We start from the raw sequence: 23,380 nt of genomic DNA, 5'->3' as shown, positions 1-23,380 counted from the left end.
CCGCTGAACCTGGCTCGTCTTTCCCACTTCTTGAACAAACATTCGGCGAACTCCTGTAGCACACTGCATGATGGGATAAGTATCGTCTACAGGAACGGTGTCGCTACCATCGCCATTATGCTTTCTCAACATGGTAGACTCAGTCAGACAGCATGGATAACTCCGGACTGGTTATTTTTAGGAGAGAGGAATAGTAGATTGCGAATGCGTCACTTGATTACACTCGCACCAAAGATGGTAATTGGTACATGCACGTGATCAGGTGTCGTGTCGGCGCGTTGGCGCGTCGCATCGCATAATTGTAGTAAAACGCCGCCACGATCTTAGCTACCTGTCAACCAGCAATATTGAACCCTTCCTTGTGTGACAGTGACAGAACCTTATATACAACAAGAAATTAATAGTAAAGACACTTAATTCCCGCCATGGTGGGCCGCGAAGAGGAGCTTCAGCTCTTCGACCAGTGCAAGATCTGTATAATATGCTCGAAAGACCTCAGTCTCGATACGGCGCAACAGGTATGCATCGACTGATCTATCCTTGAACATATCAGAGTCTTACATGCATACCCACTAGCTTGCGACAACCCTCGAGGAGCAGGGTGGTGAATCCGTCATCTATGAGCCGCCAGCCACCTTCCCACCGTTACATGAATTTAGCCATCTCGTATCTACCACCATCGATTTCCCGTCGTTTGACGCTGCTAACGACGCTTTGATACCTGTTGTCAAACCGCAATGGCTGCACGCATGTCTTAACAAGAGAAAATTGGCAAACCCGCGACAGTACAGTCCCGACCCCCGACTATTTTTGAACGATGTTGTGGTTACATGCGGTGATATCCCAGAGGGCGATAAGGATGCGATTATCGGTGGTGTGCTGGCAAAAGGCGGGCTTTACAGCCCCAGGATAACACAGATGGTCACTCACTTGGTCGATCTGACAACGGATTCAGACAAGGCTCGAGTGGCACTTGGCAAGAAGTTGAATGTCAAGATAGTGCTTCCGCACTGGTAAGACTCCTAGGTCTGCAGGGGCAGAATATTGGAAGATCTCATTAACCTGACATTTGCCAGGTTTGACGACTGCCTGAAACTCGGGCGACGAATCGACGAACGCCCATATACTCTGCCAAACCCAGAAATCCTCCGTGCAGGCCCCGATGCGCCGATCCGCTCTACAGAGAATCGTGATATTGTCGGAGCTTCCACAGCTGAGCCAACTACTCTACCCACGCCTCGGCCAAAGCTCGATGTATTTGAAGGGAAGCACGTCATGCTTTCTACCGACCTTGGGATTGGTTCGCACTTATTAGATTCGATTACAGAGATTATCGAGGAAGGCGGAGGTACAGTCACGTCCGATGTTTCCAAGGCAGAGGTCTTGATATGTCGCTACAGAGAAGGTTTTGCATATCGCGTGGCGTCGAGGCTGAATAAAGAGGTTGGAAACTTATCTTGGCTTTACCATTTGATAACATACAACACCTGGACCTCGCCCCTGCGACGATTGCTGCACTACCCTGTGCCGCGAACTGCGATCCCAGGTTTTGAAGGATTCAAGATCAGCCTGTCCAATTACGTTGGGGAGGCTAGAGCTTATTTAGAGAATCTAGTCGCCGCATCAGGCGCAGAATGTACCAAGACCTTAAAACAAGACAACACACATTTGGTGACTGCCCATGGAAACAGTGAAAAGTGCTCTGCAGCAAAAGAATGGGGATTGCATGTGGTCAATCACTTGTGGCTCGAAGAGAGTTACGCAAAGTGGAAGCTTCAACCGGTTTCAGATCCTCGGTATACGCACTTTCCTCGACGGACCAACCTAGGCGAGGTGGTCGGTCAGACACGGCTGGACAGGGGTGTTCTCGAAAGCCTCTTTTTCCCTTCAGAACACAAACCCGAAGCTGCCACAAGTCCGCGGCGAGTCATGCAGAATAAGGATCAGAATGCTACAACCGGAAAGGCGACAGTTTCCGTGCAGCCGCCAGAAGCGAAAGAGCCGGAAGATGACGGAGGCTTCTCGGATGCAGGTAATGCAACACCAGCCGGCAAGTCACGGAAACGTTCCGATAGTAGGAAGCTACAGACGCCTGCGCGCACCCGACTTACTTCGGAAGGCAAGGAGAACGACACTCCATCCTCCACAAGCAGTCGGAAGTCCAAGGAAGCCGCGGCTGCCCGTCTCCATGATATTGCTCCGGATATTGCTTTGTACGAAAAGGAAAAGAAGCGTGTTGGTGGTGTGATCTATGGAGGTCGCAAAAAGACGGATGAGGACCGCGTTACACTTAATGTTAAGAAGCGAAGATCGCTCGAGCCTGAGGCCAAGAGCGATGAGGACGAAGCAACAGAGGCAAAGAGGCAGAAGAAATCAAAGCCTCCCGTGACAATGCATCTATTAATCACGGGGTATCAAAAGTGGGTAGGAAACATGAAGAAAGAAGATGCAGACAAGGTTCGTGGAACTCACCTCAAGTTATTACGGCTTTGTTCGCCGCGGGACAGAAACTAATAACCTATAGCGACAACTTCGGGAACTTGGTATCCAAGTTGTCCAAGATGCCCGGAAATGTTCTCACCTTGCTGCCCCGTCTATACTTCGAACTCCTAAGTTCGTCAACGCACTTGCTTATAGCCCAATGATTATTAGCACCGATTTCATCACAGCATGCCTTAAAAAGAACGAACCTTTAGACCCTGCCGGTTTCCTCTTGGAGGACAAGGCTGCAGAAAAGCGATTCGGGTTCTCTCTAGAGGTAGCCACAAGCAACGCTAAGAAAAACAAGAACAAGCTTTTGCAGGGATATCAGATCTATTGTGTCGAAATCATTCGAGGAGGTTTTGAAGCCTTCAAATCCATTGTTGACACCAATGGCGGAAATTTTTCGCTCTTCCGCGGACGCGTCTCATACCAACCACAACGAGAAGAGAGTGATGATGACAGCTCCAGCGACGATAACTGGGGACGGAAAGAAGTGTACCTACTCAGCAGTGTGACACCCGAGCACCAAAGACTATGGCCACGGTTCCGGCAGATGGTTCAAGGTATTGGCAAAACGCCACGGATTGTGCGCGTGGATTGGCTTCTTGACGTTGTGATGTCGCAAGAATTGCGTGCAGCAGATGAGTATGAGTTGAGTGAAGACACGGCTGACAAGATGGAGGAGTAGGCCCATGTCTTGGCGGGAGTTAGAGTGTTCCTGCAAAACGATTTTGTTTTTGCTTGTCCAAGCTTTTCTGGGACTCTCGGGGTTCTTGACCTGCGGAGTGATTCTTCTGTGTATATTCTGGAATTATCATGTAGAAGTTACTTGTCGTATCCGAGCGATTTAATGAACAGCCATGATGACAGTGCATGATTTCAACGCCTGCGCTAGATAAATGCTTCCATCAAAAAAACTTTACGCCTTCCTGGCCCTCATTGCCAAAAATTTGAGCCTTGCCCCGTTTCACAAGGACATTGAGCGACTTCATCATAACATCTACATCCATGCCATGCCATTCTATCGAGCGTCAGTAGACCGCGCAAACCCCGGAACATCCACACAATACCTACCTTGTGACATAGTTGCCTCCCCTTCAACCAACTCATAAACCGTGAAAACCACATTCTTTTGTCCGGTATTCTCAATCTACTCCCGGCACCAAGCATCAGCTTCCAATCGTTTGCCCGCCCTGGAAGATAACATACCCAATCTGCCAGAATTCCCGCCCACTCCTCCGGTCTCCTCCACCAAACCCAAGCAATCGTCTTATTCGCCCCATCAATCCACTCTGCTCTCCTACCTCCTCCGCCCTTCTCTTCGCTCTCTGCCATCCAGTCCAGGATATTCCGCGCCTCAGACAGTGTAATTCGTTTCCGCAACGTGGAATTATGGAATAGCGGTGACTCGATAGCTTCTATTAAGGAGAGACGGTATGTTCGGTGGTGGCGACACCAAGATTGGATTAGTAGCGACCATTTTTGAAGCTGTGAGAGTCGTGTTGTGCTGTTCGGCTGGGGCGTGAAGAATGGGGGGAAGGAGTAGGTCGGCGGGAATTGAAAGGGGGTTGAATTAGACATCTCCTTCCCTTCTCTAGATTTCGCTTAGATGCGCCGTGGTTTGACCAAATGAGCCTGTTGTATGTTTATAGAGAGTGTAGTATGTTTGGAGATATTGACGTGCGGAGGGGTTGATAACAGTTGATAGATAGGTGGGGGAGCTGGGGTGATACCGCTTTGATCAGTGATGAGACGGTTAATGAGCTGATAAATGATAGTGGGAACTGCAAAAAGTATTCGGGTAGCTATACAGTAACGAAGCGTATAACACGATTCCAAAGCGAAAGTCGTTGAACAAGAATCAAATGGTGGGAGATTGGTGAAGTTGAATCAAAGTCACTGACAAGCATGCATGTGGGCTTTATCTCCGGGCCCCCATAACCTTAACTCCATCTCGAAATAAATTTCCGCACCTCATCCGATCGCATCACAGTCGAATGCACCCCACCTCCTCCACAACGTCCATCAATTGTCTCTTTACAGCCCTACTTCGCGGGCCAATTTCGGCCATAACAACATAATCGATCATAATCACAATGTCCACTCAGCCGTTCAAGCGCCAAAAGCGCGATCAATACCGCCAAAAAGCGGCGGCCGCAGCCGATAAAGACACGGGCAAGGTTAAACTGCCCCAGAAGAAGTTCTATCGGCAGCGTGCACACGCCAATCCCTTCTCAGATCATCGATTGGATTAGTATGTTAATCTGTTAATTGCGTGCACGCATGGGTTTTGTGGGTGCTAACTGAACGCTCTAGTCCGCTCAGCCCGGCGCATATGGACTGGTCGTCGCATTATCCGGCGTTTGTCAACCCTGATCCTGAACAAACGAATCTGGCAGATGCGAGAAAACTTTTGAAAGATGTCGAGGTTGTGGATATTGGATGCGGGTTCGGTGGATTGCTTATTGGTCTTGCGCCGTTACTACCTGAGACTTTGATACTTGGTATGCTCTTGATCCGGTCAATCTATTGATCCTATCCTGCAGCACTTTTCGGCTTCTGTTATAAAGGAATTTGGACTAATGATTAACTAGGTATGGAAATCCGCACCCAGGTTATCGAATACGTAGAAAACCGTATTCAAGCACTCCGAGCCCAGCAGAACAAACTCAAGAACCCCTCTACAACCGCCACCGATTCCCCAGCACCGTCAACTCCTGCCGAAGTGGCCACCGATGAGGCCTCGCTGGATTCAGCCGCCACCCCCGAAACATCCAATAGCCTTGTGCCGGGCGGGTATCAGAACATCAGCTCCCTCCGCAGCAATACCATGAAGTTCTTCCCCAACTTCTTCCGCAGACACCAATTGTCCAAGATCTTTATTTGCTTCCCAGATCCTCATTTTAAGGCCAGGAAGCACAAGGCTAGAATCATTTCTGAGAACCTGAATGCTGAATATGCCTACGCGCTGAAGCCTGGGGGCCTTTTGTATACGATCACTGATGTGGAGGAATATCATCATTGGGTTCTGAGGCATTTCCGAGAGGAAGGTGAACAGCAGGCGAGTGAAGGTGGAGTGAAGGATCTCTTTGAGCGGGTGTCTGAGGAGGAATTGGCAAATGATCCCTGTGTGGAGGTCATGAGGGAGTCTACGGAGGAAGGCAAGAAGGTCACTAGGAACAAGGGAAACAAGTATGTGGCTGTTTTCCGTCGCAAGGCCGACCCTGAATGGCCTGCTTGATATCTCCTACTTATCTCCATTGCTGCTTCTGGCTATGGTGTCTTATACTAGCGATTCTATGCGGTTGGATGCTAATACACGAACCCCTGATATATGTATATAGTAGTTTCAGTTACCAAAGCCTATTAACCCGAAAAAAAAGACCTAGCTAGAAACCAGTTCCGTGACCCTGTCCATAGCTCAATGGCGCCCAAGACTGCCCAACCCCAACAAGTACGACAAGCTGGTAGACGCTACTAGTATTTGACATACACTCACTCACTTGACGCATATTCCCGCTTGCTGCATATGCAATAGTTGACATAGATTGTAATGTGCATAATATACCCAAAAGAAAGAAAGAAAGAAAAACAAAAACACAAGACTCTACTCCAGCGCCCAAGATGCTGCGAACAGTTACAAGCACTGTGCGGAAGTCAATAAGGCTTGGTCTAAATGATAAACCGTGTCTTCTCGGCGTTTCTCGTGCAGTCGTTATCGAATCCGAGGTGATGCCTTAAGTCGTATGCTCTCGCATCTTTCGCATACAGGTAACTGGACTGGGCCTCCGATGATGCGGCCTTTTGCTGTTCTTTTCGGTTCGCCTTCTCGGACAAAATATCGGCCGTCCGGCCCAAACCCGGCACTACATTCGTGACAGACAAAGCACTCATCATGCCACTGACCTCCGACAGCTGAGATGACAACATCATCAAGTACTGGTTTTTTGCACCCCGAGCATCGAGGAGAAGTGCGCCGGGAATGGCATTGAAGACACCATGCAAAACCATCCTTTTCTACAAACGGGGTCTCATGGTCAAAGGGCTGTGGGAAAATATAGTTAGCATATTATCACTTGGACTTCAGGCTCTTAGGTTGGTCGTACATCACCGCATTCGGCACAAAAGAAGTGGCCGACATGCCACTCAGCACCACATGCTACAACCACTTCTCCTTCAATAGGGGTCTTGCAGCTCTTGCATCTCGGGCTGAACATTTCATGAAAGTCAAGATGACAATAGAACCTCAGCAAGCGGGCCTCCTCGTCGGCTTCCGAAACGGCTGCCAGTCGTTCCTGACGTTTCGCATCGGGTTCTTGGTAGAAGGCCACACATTCAAGCGGTGTCTGACAATGATGGCACATGAAACATTCTGGATGAAAACGCGATCCGGCAGCAGTGACAATTTTTCCAGAAATCGGAAGAGCGCATGATTCACACGTCGCCGTTGGGACACCAGCCCGACTGTAAGTTGATAGCCAACGGTTCTGCAGAGCCGATGATGGAGATTTCCTCTGGAATGGATTTGAGCGTTTGCTGCTGCTGGGTGAGGTCGGGAGAGAGCTTTCATCTTTCTTACGATCCTGTGACGACCCGGCCATCTCAGAAAGAGTAGGTGGCTTGTCATCTGGTAGGTTAATCACTGGGATAGAAGGCGCTTCAGATATCTCAATTGTGGGAGCAGCAGGTGCAGGGGGTGGTGTTGGTGAAGCGGATTCGCGCGTTCCGACGTCGATACCTTTGCCTGGGGACTGGGCTTCGGTGGGCTTCCAGGTTGGATCAAAACTCACAATCGGCCGGCGGCACGATCACTCACAGCAGTTGGCATGGGTAGCCTTGTACTTCGGTCTTTGAGCTTCTTACTTGTCGCTGCTCGAATTTCGTCACTTCGAATCTCAATTCCATCTTTTTTCGGGATGGCTTGTTCATCATTCGGATTTGCCTGGGGAAGGGGATCGTTGGCCTTATACTCAGGATTTCTTGACTGCGTTGGGGGATGCTTATGTAGTTCAAAACGAGACAGTTTATCGACGAATGAAAGGCTGCCAAATCGGCCAGAGAGAGGTCTCGAGCCTCGAGGCACGGCATTACGTGGTTTGACTTTTAAGGCTGACGAATCGGATCTTGAGAAATCAGGACGTTCATCGTCCATATGCTGAGACTCCCCAGGCTCTTCATATATGTGGTCGTTGGGGTTTCGAAAAACACCTTTTGACGGTCCATTGCTGATACTCCCGAGGCCCAGTCCGTAGCCACTGCTTGTTCGTTTTGACGGACTCCCGTTTTGAGGCAAGGAAAAGTCAACTTTGAGATTCTTTCGGAGTGTGCCATTCTTTCTGGGGCTGGAATTTGGTTCGTCCGAAGCAGGTTGCTGTTCCTCAGCACGTTTGCTGGGTGAGTCCGTGTAGTAGTCTGACCTGGGACGATAACTGTCCCCCTGTGGACTTCTGGAAGCGGGAGTATGACCAATTAAAACGCTACTCCTATCTGATCCTTGACTGGACCTTTCCATATCGGGATTACGATAAGGAGCGTATGGATTCTTGAAGGGCAATCCAGGGTTTTGGTGCATCCAAACCAGTTCCGTAGCCTCATCTTGGGCAGCTTGATGGAGGCGAATGTCATCTTGGATATCCATCTCTTGCAGTGCATTACGGAGGGATTGAGCTTCCTCCCTTTCAAATCGACGCCGGTAACTCTCGCGATATGCTGTGTTTGGAGATGGAGGGCTAGGACGAGAGAAAACCCTCGTTGGCGAGACATTCTTCCGAACGGGTACCATTCGGGGTTCTTGGACCAGCGGTCGTCCAGCCGGACTGCCTATGGATCCTCGAGAAGATACAGGACGATGGTTAGATAAAGAACTAGTAGCGCGGGGCAGCTCCCTATCGCCCGCTGTAGTGGTTGACGGCATCCTCGAATGTGAGTATGAAGACATCGCTGATGCTGCCCTTGGCGGGAGGTCCTCTCGAGGATTCGACTCAGCTGGCGTCGTAGGGAGTGGCCTCGATCCACCTGGGCGGGTTGGTCTATTTGTGCGGAGGTCCTTCAGATAATTTGCTATACAGTGAAGATTAGCCACATGTTAGTATCCAGGAGATAAGTTCTAAAAATAAAAAAAATCCGATCACACCTTCAACACCTTGCAGAGTGAAGAATGCCATTACGCAGCTAATAATGTAGACTTACCAACCTGATTGTCGGACATGTATGATGGCCCGGGAGGAGAGACCTTCCGTTGGCCATCTTTGGTCTTGTTATGGTGCAGATACGGTCTATACATGGTGTGGTGTTGGCCTGGAAGAGAGTCTTCAAGGGAAAGGTATCCTGAGAGACATCAGAATCGATTGATGTGTTGTTCAGCTATGAAGTCAGTTTCCCATATCATTGATCAGTGAGCCAATAATGTTCCAGAAGGTGGCTGGGGTGGGCACAATGATAGATTGGGCTAGAAAGATCTCTTCAGCCCCGCTGGGAAGATTAGAGTATCATCACAAAGAGATATGCTTAAAGTCTGTTAGTCTTAGATGGAAGGAAAGTCGGAATTGATTAATCAATAATGTTCTGTAGGGTTAGTCTGTCTGGCATTGATCGGAATGATTTTCAGTTGATCATAACAACCGTAACAATGGGCATTTGACGGCCTGGATGACTGAAAGGGGAAACAACAACAACAAATCAGTGCAAACAGTGCAAACGCCGGTTTCACATGGTCGTAAAGGCAACGCGGGGATTATCTCAAGGGACTAACCGCAGTAGGCAGCATAACCCTAAGACCTAACATGGTCTCTACAATGGGTCAAGCGTCATCGGGCATCTCGCATTCAGAATACTCCGATGTACTATCTTTCGGGCATTTCTATCTTGGATAATACAGGGAATACATGCCGCAAGCATCAAGCAATGAAATGAGCATATTATCCTGAACCATGTGGCACACGTGGATCTCTGCAGAGCCACTCGATCTCTTTTTGTACTGTACGACTTGTCCTCTGTTGGCACAATGAGACCTCTCTGGAGCTTACCAACCAAATTGATACCCCAACTTTCTCCGGATTTCACTCCGTCTCCAACTTCCAAGCTTTGCTCCACCGGCTGCTCGGCATTACATCCGACCTCAATTAATTTTCTGGTGTCATTAGCCCAATGACGGCGTCTGGGACTGCCGCGGCCATTACCGCCGCCCAAGGAATCCTTGTCGGCAGGATGCGATTATCAGACTGTCGTAGCCTTTCTTGTCGAATGCATGACACATAAACTTCGACTCTTACTAGTTCATGTTCGCTTAGTTTCTTGGAGTATTTTACCCTAGCCTTCTCTCGGTTTAATCTATAAGGTCCATTCCTTCATGGGCACAGGAAAGCTCTCATGTATAATAAGCGGAGGGAGAGACGCAAAATCACACTTTACTTTTATCTATTTCTGTCGCACGAATGGCAGACAACACTCCTATCGATATAGTTCGCTCTCGAGATTATGACCGTGAGTTAATCTCGCAAGATCCACTATATAGAAAAGACCAACGTCAAGATCAAACCGAGCTGGAAGAGCAGCAAAACGCAGCTCCGGAAGACCTAGAAGAGAAGTATCAACGTGATGTACCCCCGGACGGTGGCTATGGATGGGTTTGTGTCGCCTGTGTCTTCTGGATTAATGCACATACGTGGGGAATCAACAGCGTCCGTCTCCCAAGCTTCATTGTCCCTTAATAAAAACACAGGATAGACTGACCGCTAGTTAAGAGCTACGGTGTATTCCTCTCTTATTATCTTTCAAACGATGTATTCCCCAATACATCTGCACTCTCATACGCCTTCACCGGTGGCCTGAGCATATCCTGTGCTCTTTTGGTTGCTCCTTTGGCCACCCATCTGATCCATGTCTACGGGACACGTCTTGTGTTAAATATGGGCGTCTTCTTTGAGACACTCTCGCTGATTGGATCATCCTTCGCCACGCAAAGGTGGCACATCTTCCTTAGCCAAGGCGTCTGTTTCGGATGGGGGATGGGATTTCTTTTCGTCGGAAGCGTAGGCATTATCCCTCAATGGTTCCAGCGACGACGGAGTCTCGCAATGGGCATCAACGCCGCCGGGTCCGGTCTGGGAGGACTAATCTGGTCCCTCGCAGTAGGCTCCATGATCCCTCGACTGGGACTTAGCTGGGCCTTCCGAATCTTGGGCATCATTGCATGCGTCGTCAACCTAATATGCGCAAATCTCCTAAAAGACCGAAACAAAGACGTCGGAAGCCGTCACAAAGCCTTTCACTTCCCACTATTCAAACGCCCCGAATTTCTCCTTTTTCTCGGTTGGGGCGTCTTCAGTATGTTAGGCTATGTTGCCCTCATATTCAGCGTAGCCAATTTCGCCCTCTCGGTTGGCCTCTCATCCCATCAGGGTAGCATTGTCAGCGCCTTGCTAAATCTCGGTCAAGGCCTTGGTCGGCCCTTTGTGGGCATGTTCAGCGACAAACTCGGCCGCATCAATATTGCTACAATTCTTTCCTTCTGTTGTGGCTTGTTCTGTCTGGTCATTTGGGTTTTTGCGCGCAGTATGGGTGTCGTTTGTTTCTTTGCTGTCCTTGTTGGTACCGTGGCTGGTACGTATTGGGCAACTGTCACTCCCGTGCTTGCGGAAATCATTGGTTTGAGAGACCTGCCCAGCGGTCTTAGCATTACTTGGATCATTCTCGTCGCTCCTACGACTGTTTCTGAGGCTATCGCTCTTGTCTTGCGGGATAACAACTCCAACGACTCTGTTTACTTGAGGGTCCAGATCTTCACTGGGTTTATGTACATCGGTGCCTCGTTGTGCTTGTGGGTAGTCCGAGGTTGGAAAGTGCAATATATCAACCGGGAAGCTCAACTGAAATCGTCTGCTACGGTGACAGCAAATAACAACGGTGTCAAGGTCGGAAGTTCCCATGGGGTTGGGGATGAGAAGAGGAACCAGCCGGCAGTGGAACCTCCAGCTTCCGATCCTGTACCTGAGGTTAAGCTCTGGTCGCCAGTTGCACTACTTCGTGGCATGGTTACATTGAAAAGAGTGTGACAGCAGTAGTCCAGGTAAATCCACTTGGATAGACATTATTCAGTCTAATAATGTAAATGAAAGAAGTATATAAGGACCAGACAGTAATACATGATCTAACTATAATACCACTAGACTCCGGATAATCTCTTTTTTATGACCAGCACCCAAATGCCATCCTTACACATACTATGTTTATCTTTGTGCCTAATTTTGAGTTCCCAAAATCAACACCCGAACCCTTCTCTTTCCTGCACCCCGGCCACTCTCTTCCTTCACGGAGCTGACGTTGACCTTGACTCTCTGGAAGAGTTCCACGCTCATACCTTGATCAGAGTGGCCCTTATCCGAGACTTGAAGAGTGTATTCCTCATTGTCAAATTCGCTCTCGCGACGGACTACTAGTTCTCGCCGTTCCTCAACAGAGCGTAGGGCAGAATCGCCCTTGAGCACAAAGTCTTCCAGACGCACAACACCCTCGATACCAAATCGCGGAACAAACACCACCACGCCGTTCTCAAAAACGCGCATGACGTAACCTTCTTCTTCGATACCGCCATCTACTCCGTTAGCGGATAGCTTTTCGCCGCGTGCTTTTAATGCCTGGCCAACGTAGTACTCGATGCTGGCTCGGCCAGCATGTTGGGCATTGCGGTGGCGGTAGTTGATATTGCGGCAAATGTCTTCAAGACGGTTGCGGGTCATAACACCTTCAACGACTGCCCGGCCGTCTTCGCCCTCATATCCAATAGCAGACGCAAGTTGTCGATGGACTAACAAGTCGGCATATCGTCTAATTGGCGATGTAAAATGCGTGTAGATAGGAGAGGCTAAGCCATAGTGACGGAATTCCGACTCAGCATGAGCACCTGCGCAGAAATACTCTGCAGATGTCATGCATCGGGTGGCGAGAATGCGGACCAGGGTGTTAAAGAAGGGGTTCTTAGCATCAACACACTGGTCAAGCGAGTCGGCCAGGGCGCGTGAGCTAGAAACATCAAGCCTCATATCCCGCTTCTTGGAAAGTTGATTAATGAGCTCTTCAAAGTTCTGAGGTGGAGGGGTGGCGTGTCGTCGTAGCATAGCAGTTTGGGAGAATGTGCTGTAAATCTTTGCCGCAACAGTGATATTGGCGTGAAGCATGAATTCTTCAACGAGACTGTTGGTTGCGAGCATAGCTTTTGTTTTGACATCCGTAAGTGGATCTCCAACCTCGTCGTTATCGGCTTCGATACGAACTTCAGGCGAGGCCAGGTTCAGTGCACCTGCATCCATACGCTTCTGGCGGAGAATCTTAGAGAACCGAAGCAAGGTGCGCATACTCTCTGTGAGTTCATCCTTTTTCGATGGATCGTCAATGCGCATCTGGGCCTGCTCGTAACTGAAGGCTTCACGAGAACGAATGACGGATTTGGTGAAGTCTGTAGAAACAACCTCAGCATTTGGAGTCATCTCCCACAGAACTGAGAAAGCATAACGTTCCACGTAAGGCTTGAGCGAACAAAGATCGGTACCAAGCAAGTGTGGAAGCATATCAATACGTTTGTCGACTAGATAGACTGTTGTACCACGCAGACTAGCTTCGAGGTCCATCGCATTGTTCGGCTTAACGAAATGTGATACATCTGCGATATGGACTCCAACTTCAAAGTTGCCATTGGGCAAAGGGCGTGCGTGAAGAGCATCGTCAATGTCCTGGCAGTTTGGTGGATCAATACTACATATAAGGAGATCTCTGAGGTCTCTCCGGCCTTTCCAGCCGATATCTTCCTTACTGGCGGGAACTCTCCAGTCATGTCCTTCTGCAGGCAGACAGTCGAGAACGGCTTTAGGGAACGGCTTATATTGTACATCGTATTCGAGTAGCAGGGCTTCTGTCTCAGCTCCCTTTGTTTCGAGCTCTCCCAATGAACGGATAAAGTGACCAGTAGGATACCGAGAATCACGATCCCATGCATCAATTGTGATGAGAATCCGTTGACCCAGCAATTCGGAGGCTTGCCTGGTGCGCACCCTAATCTTGGGTACACGCTTGTCCATGGGCAAAACGAAAACATTTTGCTGGCGCCGACCAGAGCTAGCTTGGGAACCTGTCGAGCCTGAGTCAACGTGTCCGACATACTGCCGCCAATTTCGCTTGATTACGCCCACAACCTTAGCTGTTGGCTGAGGCCTTCCTTCTGTGCTCTTTCCATGCGCTTGTCGGACCTCTTCCTGCAAGGCTTTTCGTTCCCTTTCAGTGACCACGGCCTCGTTATCCTCGGCGTCAGGATTGTCATTCTTGGTTACTGCTTCTTCATCCACGATCTTAGTGGATGGCGACTTCCACTGATCCTTAGGAAGCACTTCAATCACAACGACATCCCCAGAAATAGCTCTATTACTGTTGTCGCGACCCAGAATAAGAAGAGGCTTGTCAAATGCTGCGACGTTGACGGAACCCTCAAGATAATTGTACGGGGACACATTGAAGACACCTTGATGTAAGGTTCCAGCCCTCAATTCAGTCATTATCTTGGACATTGTATAGTATTCTGGGTAAAAAAGCTCTCCGCGTGCACCCTTGGTCTCTCTTTGTTCTCTTGACTCGTTGATCATATCGAGTAATCTGTCGGAATCCTCCAAGCCCGAGACGTAATCGGTTAACGATAGGGCTGTCACGTTCTCCTCCTTTGCCTTGCGCAAGCTGTCTTTATCGTCTGTGATAACAACAATAGTAGGCACTGTCTTCTCTTTCTTTCCCTTCTTCGCTGCGGCTCGTAAATGCTCGGTGTACCATTTTGCTACAGCACGGACGGCACGGTCATTTCTATCGTTGATCGATTCATTTGGCCCTCTCCGCACATGTGTTTCCATTCTAAATTCGTTGAAAAACAGGTAAAAGCGTTTGTCGTCGGTCTTGATCAAGGCAAGCAAGCGATTGTAGAGGGGCAGAGACTGGTTCTTAAGTTCTTCGAGAACTGTTTGAAGGATGATCACATCGTAGAATGCGCCGGTATGCTCAAATAGATCCATGCCATTCAGCAGCGCGTTCGTGTCAGGGACGAGGTAATGGCCACGAGGAAAAGCGGTTGTACCGGCGGGGTGCTCTGAAAGAACGAAAGGCGCAACTGTGTCGCATTAGCCACTAGACGCAGTGTTTTACACTTGTCTTACTCACTGTTTCCATTTGCATCCGCTGGAGCGACCGATGGACATGTTGAGCACAGCTTCGATGAGCAAGGAATATCCTGTCTCAGGTAAAGCTCTCGAACGATCTTTTGCACCTTTCCGCTTTTTGTCGACCTGACGAAGATTTTGCTGGTGACATTTGCGGTATGCGGGTCGAGGAGAAATCCCTCCGTAAGCTTTTCATATTGGCAGCTATGTGGCCTGACAGTTAGAGTCAGGTTGTTCTTATTATAAAGCTGCTCTATGTGATGTTGATGCAGTCAGTGACGTTCATTCAGTTTCGGTTCCGCTGCTGGAGCGCAGTTGAGATAAATGTTGTCCCAAAATGGGAAAGTCTCCCGATACCCCGTAGTACTCCGTAGATAACGTGCTTCACCACGGAGTAAATCATAACTACCTTCACGCCAATAGATAACATACACTCTGATACGAATTTACTACAGACAGATTATAAGTTTAAATTAAGTAGAAATGGTTATTGCAGTAAGGAGTCCTCAAGAAAACAAATAAATGAAAAGCAGCTCTAGCCACTAACTCTTTGTTAACTCGACAGGCCGTGGGGCAACTATGCTCGACTGCGAGCATGGCTGCCAATCTGGCCCAGTGTCAGACTCTGGTGCGCAAAGCCGTTGCTGCTGGAGCTAAAGTACAGTACATGCCATTGACTCGCAGGCTTCTAACTAATGCATGGCCAGGCGCTGTTTCTTCCTGAAGCGACAGACTATGTAGGTTCCTCACCAGCAGAGACAATCTCACTTGCGCGCTCTGTGCATGATAGTGAATTTGTGCTGGGTCTACAGAATGAGGCCATGCAGTCTAATTTACACATAAACGTCGGCATTCATGAACCATCCCCGGATGGTAGAGTAAAGAACACTCTTATCTGGATTAATGACAAGGGCATTATTACGCAGCGCTACCAGAAAATTCATCTATTTGATGTAGAGCTCGAAGGTGGTCCCGTACTGAAGGAAAGCGCGTAGGTTGCCCCAGGGTATACTTTGAGAAGCACAGTACATTTACTGACCATCATTTCCAGGAGTGTCGAGAAAGGAATGGAAATTCTACCTCCATTCAAGACTCCCGTTGGACGTGTCGGCTTAGCCATATGTTTCGATGTAAGTTATCGGGTTTGGAAGCCATGCCGGATGGGGTTAATTAGATATCATCTTGCAGCTGCGTTTCCCCGAAATTAGCCTGGCTTTGAAGCGGCAAAATGCCCAGCTTATCACTTATCCTTCAGCATTCACGGTTCCCACGGGAAAGGCCCATTGGGAAACACTACTACGGGCCAGAGCTATTGAAACTCAGTCATATGTGATAGCAGCGGCGCAAGCAGGCCCTCACAATGCGAAAAGAAGGAGCTATGGCCATTCGATGATTGTGAACCCTTGGGGAGAGGTCGTAGCCCAACTTGGCGACGAATATACAGAACCGCAAATCGCCTTCGCGGATATTGATTTGGACCTTCTAGCGAAGGTCAGGAGAGAAATACCACTTCTCAGAAGAACAGACATATATCCAGAGGTATAATGACCTGGCCCGTGGTAGTGGGAACTGGGCCGGGATGTCCTTAGAACAAGCTCCGTGAATAAACCGTTACCCGATCTTACCGATGAATAGAGGCAAAGACTGAAACTTGACGATAGATAGAATGCTATTTGCGATTGGACATTTGTATTCCTTGCTTTTGCGTAACTTTCTAAAGCAATCGGTGAAAGCATCCCAGAATATACGATGACAGAGTACATGCAGAATGTAAGAAGAAAAAAGAACATAGGAAAGGGAATAAAAAGACCTGTCTAGACTGGGCTGGCGAATCGTATCCGCTAGCACAGGTACAACATCTCATCCGAAACTGTTTTCCATGTCCGACCGCTCTATGTACAATGTACAAGGAAATACTGAGGACAAATATTGTCCTTTACTTCCTCTGAGCTTTCTCGGGGTCCTCCAGGATACCCTCGGCTTCCAGTCTCCGCCGTGCCTCTTCCAAGGCCCATGTTTGTATACTACCAGATAGTTAGATTTGTGCACAAATAGATTTTCTCATCTTATGTAGCATAGCAGCTTCTGCTGTTTCCAGCGAGCTTGCTAATAGTAAGCCGAGCGCAAGGGATTAACGTACGAGGTGTCTGGCTTGAAGACGTATGCGACACCGGCAACGAGCAAGCTACCAATGAATCCGTAGTACCAGACGTTCTCCCAGCCTTCCTTCACGTACTTCTGGCCAGGCTTGATACCGAAAAGCCACCCAGTCGGAGGGTCGTAGTGATCTCCATGATCAGCAGCACGGAGGTTGGTACGAGTCGAGAAACCCTGAACGTTCTGAGGTCTGCGGAAAAGGCAGCGGGCGCGAAGGCTTTGCGACAAAGTACGAGCAGACATTGCGGCTATGAAGAGTAGCGGAGAATCTAACGAATTCCTGGTCCTTGAAGTAGTCGATGATAAGGGACAGGCGGTGGCGGGTTGAGGCCCCTGTCGATTCCAAACAGGTAAGGATGGTCGGCTAAGACGTCAAATTCGGTGTTCCTTCGACCAGCGATGATAATGATCGGTCCAATTGATCAGTTCCTGATCTGACCGCTGTCGTAGAAGGCGCAGGAGGCGTTAAGTTGGAGGGGTGACGGTTTGAACAGCGGCTGATGTTCAGAAGCCGCAAAAGGCCGATGGAGTCATGACGCTAGTCCTGATCGGGTCAGCTCGCATACCGTCTTCATGCCTGCAATTTAAGGCTTATAATTTGCCTGAGGCATTAGACACCGACGCGCGCGACGCGTCTAGCGATTCCCTTATCGCTGCATCTAGAGTCCATGATTCATGCGATTGCATGCATCAAGACACAAATCCTACTTGAGTTAGATTCATGCATGTCACTTCCTTAGATTGATCTCCAGAATCGGCAAAGAATTGTCATCTCTATTCTTCATCTCAGGACGTCGACTAACAGGTATACATTCTCCGCAGGCCAGGCAGGCTTTTCAGTACTAACTATATCCACTTAAGACTAATCGAGATGCTCTGCTGCTCTCGTGCACAAGACGAGCAGCTCCAACGATGAACCCTATAAATCAGAACACCAATTCATATCCTATTTCCTCGAATTCTCGCTCTAAGCTAAATACATTTCGATACATCAGAGATGAAAACACTATTGAGAAATCACCGTCTAAGAGATCGCCGTCCAAATCGCCCATAAAGCCAGCACATACGAACAAGGAGAATCAATCGTCGTGGTTGAATGGTGTTACTCAGTTAGATCAAGCCGATTCAACTAAAAGAGAAGCTTCGGGCGATAAATCAGATGCGAAGGCAGCCAAGGAATGCCCTCAAACTCCTGGGAATAGGATTCCATTGGCAGATTTGATTAGCAATGCTGAAGATGCCATCAGCCAAGCCCCAGTGCAAGAACTTACACCTGAAGACTATGTCATTTGGCAGCATGTCCCTGCGAGCTCGAATCCAGACACGATGTCTCAAACGCCTGCAACACAAGTCAGGAAACGCCAGCATATCTCTTCCCCAACCAGTTCGCCCTTGGCTGGAAATTCGAAATGTGCAGATCAAGAGTCTCTTGATATGCATGCATCATTGCAGGGGCTTCAGCGGACTCCACAGAACGACCTCGCAACCGAACTATGGAACAACTATGTGGGTAAACTTACTGCCAACGGCAATGGAACTTTACCAACACCTCAATTCACACACCTCCTTTCCTCCTCTCCACAGACTCCCCCACCGGTTAGGACAGGTCGTGATTCCTCTGGCTTAAGACGATCGAATAGTTGCAACGCCGAATGGCCCAGTTCTAAAACTAAACGAAGGAGGATCGATGTTGGAGGCGTTGGCACAGGCCGCGGCATCTTTTCTCGGTCAAGAAGTGATGTTGTTGACTCTGGAAGTATCAATTCGTCTAAGATCAATTTTCTCGTGGAAAGGATCGAGAATAGTCTCCGAAATGCGCCAAAGTCACCGAACTCCCACATCGCTGCACCTGATTCATCGCCTTTGCCTAGACGCAAAGGCATTCAACGAACCCGGTCAACGTCCCCCATGCAAGATAGACCCGGTCATCATTCTCCATCTAAGGCAAATGGGGATAACAATGTCAATAATGTCTATTCTGAACCCCAAGGCAAAGAGCAGGCCTCTTCGTCTGAGTTCGGGGACGATGACTTTGATCAGGATTTTCTTGAACTTGCGGAAGCCTCGATGGATCCATTTGTTGATCATGGTAGCCTGCCAAGCTCAATAGATACTAGAGGAAGTGCCACGTTCCTTTCGACGAACCCTCACGAGCCACATAACGAAAACCAAAACCCCCATGCTCATGCAACGACTCTGAATTCGGAAGCGGTCCCTGAGAAGAAAACCCGCTATTCCCTCAAGAGGGTTCGCTTTGAAGATGATGACTTTGATGAGTTTTCGGATAATATAGATGATATCCTTGCTGCGTGCGATGCGGTTCCAAGTACGGAGCTTGTGAGGCCCATCCCAAAGAACAATACGGCCTCCAACCTATCTGGGCTGGATAGTGGCACGGATAACTCGTCTACGGTAATGGCGAAGCCAGTCCGAGGGGTGAACATGCCACAGGAAGAATCCTCTGGTGACGAATTTGACGACGATGAATTTGACATGGAGGCTATCGAGCAGTCTATGAGGCAATCAGGTGCAGATGGATCAAACTATGTTTGTCACTCTTAGTGGGTATATTTACTAGATATTTGCTAAGTATATTATAAATAGAACTTTAGTCGACAAGCCATCAAACGCTACTTGATTGTTGATATTGCCGAGTCTACCTATACCACTGAAAAGGGACACCTCCAGCCAGAAAAGGTTTGCCGTCGCAGACTTTAGAAGTCCTACAGGTAGAAGCTGACATTGTAATCAGGTGTTGTTAGTACAAGATGAAAGAACCTCTCAGAAGAAAGTCGTTGTGCTGCGGGAATCATGGTTTGATAGTCCATGCTGCAACGATTCATATATTCACTTAATCGGCGATTTCGATACAGCGGGTCATTGCATCGTCAATGATTCTCACAACATGATAATTCTGCACCCGGACCATCTAGTTTCAGCGACCATTGTCGCAGATTCGATTGGTTGCCAGCGGCGTGCTGTGCTTCAGGACCGTATTAAAAACACCAGTGACATTGGAAAGCCTCAAGTATTTGGGAATATCTTCCATGAAGTCTTCCAAGAGGCAATGAAGGCCAATCAATGGGACATATCTTCACTGAGGCCCTTGGTTGAAATGGTCATTGTGAAGCATATTGAGGAACTGTACTTGATCCACATGAGCATTCCTGAAGCCATCGATTATGTTATGGGCAAAATTCCAGCCTTGATGTCATGGGCAGACACTTTCCTCAGGGCAAAGCCAAGTGTGAGTGGAATTTTCAGCAACATACGATGGTATGCGTACTAATCTTTACCAATAGGCGCAATCCCTTGTTGAAGACCGAAATAGTTCCAAGCTCCGCCTGAGTATCAATAAGCTACTTGAGGTTGAAGAACACATCTGGTCTCCGATGTATGGACTAAAAGGCAATATTGATGCTACTGTACAAGTTGCCTGCCATGATGGCGAGAGCGATAAGAATTTGGTTGTGCCCCTTGAGCTTAAGACGGGTAACAGAGACACAAATCATGCACATAGGGCTCAGACGGCTCTCTATACCCTTTTGCTTTCTGATCGCTACGGTGAGCCTAGGCCTTGTCACGAAATGTTGCGCTTATTCTAACCTGGCCTATATTTATCAGATGTGGAAGTTACATTCGGCCTTCTCTACTACCTTGAAACATCTAAAATCTTCCGAATTCGTGGCATTCGTCATGAGCTCCTCCAGATGATTCAAGCGCGAAATCGAGTAGCTGGATATATGTGCCGAAGGACCCAACTACCACCCATGGTAAAAAGGCAGGCTTTGTGCAACAAATGCTTCTCCAAGACACCTTGCTTTATCTATCACAAGCTCGTTGATGATGGCGATGGCGAATCAAGTGGACTCGGCGACGAGTTCGTGAAAGCTATGGACCACCTGACACCCAAAGATCGTGACTTTTTCCGAAAATGGGATGATCTGCTCACAAAGGAGGAGCAAAGTATGATGAGATTTAAGCGGGAGCTTTGGACATTGTTAAGCAGTGAGCGGGAGGCTCTCGGTCGATGCTTCGGCAATATTGTCATCGAGCCAGGGTCAGCCTTTCAAGACAAAGACGGGGTAAAGATAAATCGCTATCGCTATACCTTTGTCAAGAGACAGCCAACACCGTCTTTCTCTTTCACTGAGTCACAGCTCACAATTGGAGAGCCAATCGTGATATCTGATGAAAAGGGTCACTTTGCGCTTGCTAATGGCTATGTCATTCAAGTCAGTCCCCAACGCATCTCTGTCGCAGTGGATCGCCGACTGCATAATGCCAGAACCAAGTCCAAAGGTTTTGATGCGAAAATAAATCAGACATTCAGGGGCATAATGGAAATCCCCGGTGCCGATGCTGCTTCCTCAAATCCATCAAGTGAACCAGAAGAAGAGGTCGTTTACCGATTGGACAAAGACGAGTTCAGTAATGGTATGGCCATTGTTCGAGCAAATCTAGTTGCTATGATGGAAAGAGACTTGTTTCAAGCCAAGAATCTTAGGAGACTGATCGTTGAAGGATCCACTCCCACATTCCAACCCACATTGTCCGCGTACAAGATGCCTGATGCCGACAGGGCAAGCCTGAATGTTGATCAGAAACAAGCTATTGACAAAGTAATGAGCGCTAAAGACTATGCTTTGGTATTGGGAATGCCGGGGACAGGCAAGACGACAACCATTGCCCACATAATTCGGGCATTAGTGTCGCAAGGCAAAAGTGTGCTCCTCACGTCGTACACTCACACAGCAGTTGACAATATACTTTTGAAGATTCGAGATGACAACATTCGTATCTTGCGGATTGGGGCTGCCGCGAAGGTGCATCCTGAGGTTCAGCAGTTTGCCGACCTTGCGGCAGTTCCCAAAAGTACAATCGAAGAACTTAAAGGGGCATATGAGGACTCGCAGGTTGTTGCAACAACCTGTCTTGGGATCGGCCACAGCGTTTTTAGTCAGCGCATATTCGATTATTGCATTGTCGACGAAGCCTCCCAGATCACCTTGCCTGTATGTTTAGGTCCGATCCGAATGGCAAGGACATTCATCCTTGTCGGCGATCATTACCAACTGCCACCTCTTGTGCAGAATAAGGAGGCTCAAGCAGGGGGGCTCGACGTTAGTCTCTTCAAGCTTCTTTCTGATTCTCATCCGGCATCCGTCGTCAATCTTGAACATCAGTATCGAATGTGCAAAGACATTATGCTCCTCTCAAATACTCTCATCTACTCTGGGCAGCTCAAATGTGGGACCCAGGAGGTTGCTGCGCGATCTTTGGAGGTACCCAATTTCGGCGGTCTCAGGCATCTTCATTTGGACCACATCCGACCCCAAGGGCAAAGGCAGGTCTGTTTGGGTACAAGTCAGGGTCGCTGCTGGCTTCGCGATTTAGTCGACCCATCCGCCAAAACCCGCCTTGTTAACACAGACACCCTGGCCACGCCAGCCTTAGATGTAGCACAGGGGTCGCGAATCGTCAATCCTACTGAGGCAACACTCTGCGCCCAACTCGTGGAGGCCTTCATCTCTTGCGGCATACCAGCACGAAGCATTGGTGTCATCACGTTCTATCGCAGCCAACTTTCGCTTCTGAAACAGAATTTGCGCCACCACCTACCGGATCTCGAAATGCACACCGCGGACAAATTCCAAGGACGAGATAAAGAAGTTGTGGTACTGAGCTGCGTGCGCAGCAATTCAGACAGCCATGTCGGCGATCTTCTTCGTGACTGGAGACGGGTTAATGTTGCTTTTACCCGGGCACGAACAAAGCTCCTTGTTGTTGGAAGCAAGAGCACTCTTCGTGGCGGTAATGAGTTGCTAGGAAAGTATGTGAAGTTAGTCGAAGAGCAAGGCTGGGTATACAACTTACCAAAGGGCGCTGTGGAAGATCACGTGTTCGACTCTGATAACATCCATATACAACCCCAGCCACAAAAAAGATCAACGCCCAGTCCGAAGAGGAGTCCTACCTCTCAAAAGAAGGCCCGCAGCCCTCTAAGTCCAACACAAGGCCGAAATGCTCCACAGGGTCTCAGGAAGCCGGCAAAGAAGGGAGCCAAGCTGCTGAGTGGTAGCAAGGTCCTTGGGAATAGACCGGTGCTTCAGGATGTGGTGAACGACCTTATTGGGTGATTATAGCCATTCACAACTTTTACAACTTCCTCTTTCTTGGATAAGTTTCTGTTTATGGGTATTGTTTTGTTGGAGTTCTTATATACCATTCACTGGGAATTGGAATAATGACTTGGAGGGGCAGGAGCAGCTGGGACATCAAGTTTTGAACATTGGTTGATACCAATATACGGTTGAATCGATTAAATCATGCTCTATATCCGGACGGTTCTTTTCCATGCTCAAATCAATCTACATTGCAACAAACTGTATAGGGCAATGCAAAACAACTCGTACATAAGGCCTAGTATTTGAAGAGAAAATAAGTTGTATTAACTGAGATAACCCTCTGATGGCTACATGCCAGGGCATAGTTGACATGTCGGTTTTAAATCCTACTTGCTCTCGGTTATATAGGCTTAGATTTGT

General features: G+C 48.5%; 9 protein-coding genes across 9 annotated transcripts; 5 read left to right on the top strand and 4 right to left on the bottom strand.

Annotated features, from left to right (window-relative positions):
- Positions 1–425: 425 nt before the first annotated feature.
- On the top strand, positions 426–3,172 carry ANOM_004370 (BRCT domain-containing protein; the record flags this gene model as incomplete). The annotated part of the gene is made up of 4 exons (XM_015549627.1): positions 426–518; positions 577–1,013; positions 1,077–2,457; positions 2,525–3,172. The coding sequence occupies 4 exons, from the start codon at positions 426–428 to the stop codon at positions 3,170–3,172; spliced, it is 2,559 nt and encodes an 852-aa protein (XP_015407556.1).
- A 220-nt stretch (positions 3,173–3,392) lies between these two features.
- On the bottom strand, positions 3,393–4,065 carry ANOM_004369 (ESCRT-II subunit protein VPS25; the record flags this gene model as incomplete). Its single annotated transcript, XM_015549626.1, has 3 exons — positions 3,393–3,505; positions 3,559–3,634; positions 3,694–4,065. The coding sequence occupies 3 exons, from the start codon at positions 4,063–4,065 to the stop codon at positions 3,393–3,395; spliced, it is 561 nt and encodes a 186-aa protein (XP_015407564.1).
- Positions 4,066–4,580: 515 nt separating this feature from the next.
- On the top strand, positions 4,581–5,725 carry trm8 (tRNA (guanine46-N7)-methyltransferase; the record flags this gene model as incomplete). Its single annotated transcript, XM_015549625.1, has 3 exons — positions 4,581–4,738; positions 4,801–4,988; positions 5,079–5,725. 3 exons carry the CDS (start codon positions 4,581–4,583, stop codon positions 5,723–5,725), a joined length of 993 nt encoding a protein of 330 aa, XP_015407563.1.
- A 431-nt stretch (positions 5,726–6,156) lies between these two features.
- On the bottom strand, positions 6,157–8,800 carry ANOM_004367 (LIM domain protein; the record flags this gene model as incomplete). Its single annotated transcript, XM_015549624.1, has 4 exons — positions 8,674–8,800; positions 7,301–8,544; positions 6,591–7,250; positions 6,157–6,501 (listed from the first exon to the last, which is right to left on the bottom strand). The coding sequence occupies exons 1-4, from the start codon at positions 8,765–8,767 to the stop codon at positions 6,157–6,159; spliced, it is 2,343 nt and encodes a 780-aa protein (XP_015407570.1). The 5' UTR covers positions 8,768–8,800.
- A 1,117-nt stretch (positions 8,801–9,917) lies between these two features.
- ANOM_004366 (MCT family MFS transporter) lies at positions 9,918–11,537 on the top strand (the record flags this gene model as incomplete). The annotated part of the gene is made up of 2 exons (XM_015549623.1): positions 9,918–10,163; positions 10,227–11,537. The coding sequence occupies 2 exons, from the start codon at positions 9,918–9,920 to the stop codon at positions 11,535–11,537; spliced, it is 1,557 nt and encodes a 518-aa protein (XP_015407569.1).
- A 186-nt stretch (positions 11,538–11,723) lies between these two features.
- ANOM_004365 (exosome catalytic subunit DIS3) lies at positions 11,724–14,926 on the bottom strand (the record flags this gene model as incomplete). Its single annotated transcript, XM_015549622.1, has 2 exons — positions 11,724–14,626; positions 14,677–14,926. Coding segments are annotated over 2 exons (3,132 nt in total), but the record flags the coding sequence as incomplete, so codon positions are not given.
- A 284-nt stretch (positions 14,927–15,210) lies between these two features.
- Positions 15,211–16,220, top strand: ANOM_004364 (carbon-nitrogen hydrolase family protein; the record flags this gene model as incomplete). Its single annotated transcript, XM_015549621.1, has 4 exons — positions 15,211–15,333; positions 15,383–15,666; positions 15,727–15,805; positions 15,864–16,220. Coding segments are annotated over 4 exons (828 nt in total), but the record flags the coding sequence as incomplete, so codon positions are not given.
- A 278-nt stretch (positions 16,221–16,498) lies between these two features.
- Positions 16,499–17,286, bottom strand: ANOM_004363 (uncharacterized protein). The gene is made up of 2 exons (XM_015549620.1): positions 16,816–17,286; positions 16,499–16,699 (listed from the first exon to the last, which is right to left on the bottom strand). Exons 1-2 carry the CDS (start codon positions 17,073–17,075, stop codon positions 16,612–16,614), a joined length of 348 nt encoding a protein of 115 aa, XP_015407566.1. The 5' UTR covers positions 17,076–17,286; the 3' UTR covers positions 16,499–16,611.
- A 458-nt stretch (positions 17,287–17,744) lies between these two features.
- ANOM_004362 (bifunctional ATP-dependent DNA helicase/ssDNA endodeoxyribonuclease DNA2) lies at positions 17,745–22,972 on the top strand (the record flags this gene model as incomplete). Its single annotated transcript, XM_015549619.1, has 5 exons — positions 17,745–19,379; positions 19,437–19,529; positions 19,585–20,079; positions 20,135–20,396; positions 20,457–22,972. 5 exons carry the CDS (start codon positions 17,745–17,747, stop codon positions 22,970–22,972), a joined length of 5,001 nt encoding a protein of 1,666 aa, XP_015407565.1.
- Positions 22,973–23,380: the final 408 nt, after the last annotated feature.

Source organism: Aspergillus nomiae (genome assembly GCF_001204775.2).
Source record: "Aspergillus nomiae NRRL 13137 chromosome Unknown contig00108, whole genome shotgun sequence".
NCBI classification, from domain to species: domain Eukaryota; kingdom Fungi; phylum Ascomycota; class Eurotiomycetes; order Eurotiales; family Aspergillaceae; genus Aspergillus; species Aspergillus nomiae.
The sequence above is the reverse complement of the archived record's forward strand: the minus strand, read 5'-3'. Positions and strand labels throughout refer to the sequence as shown.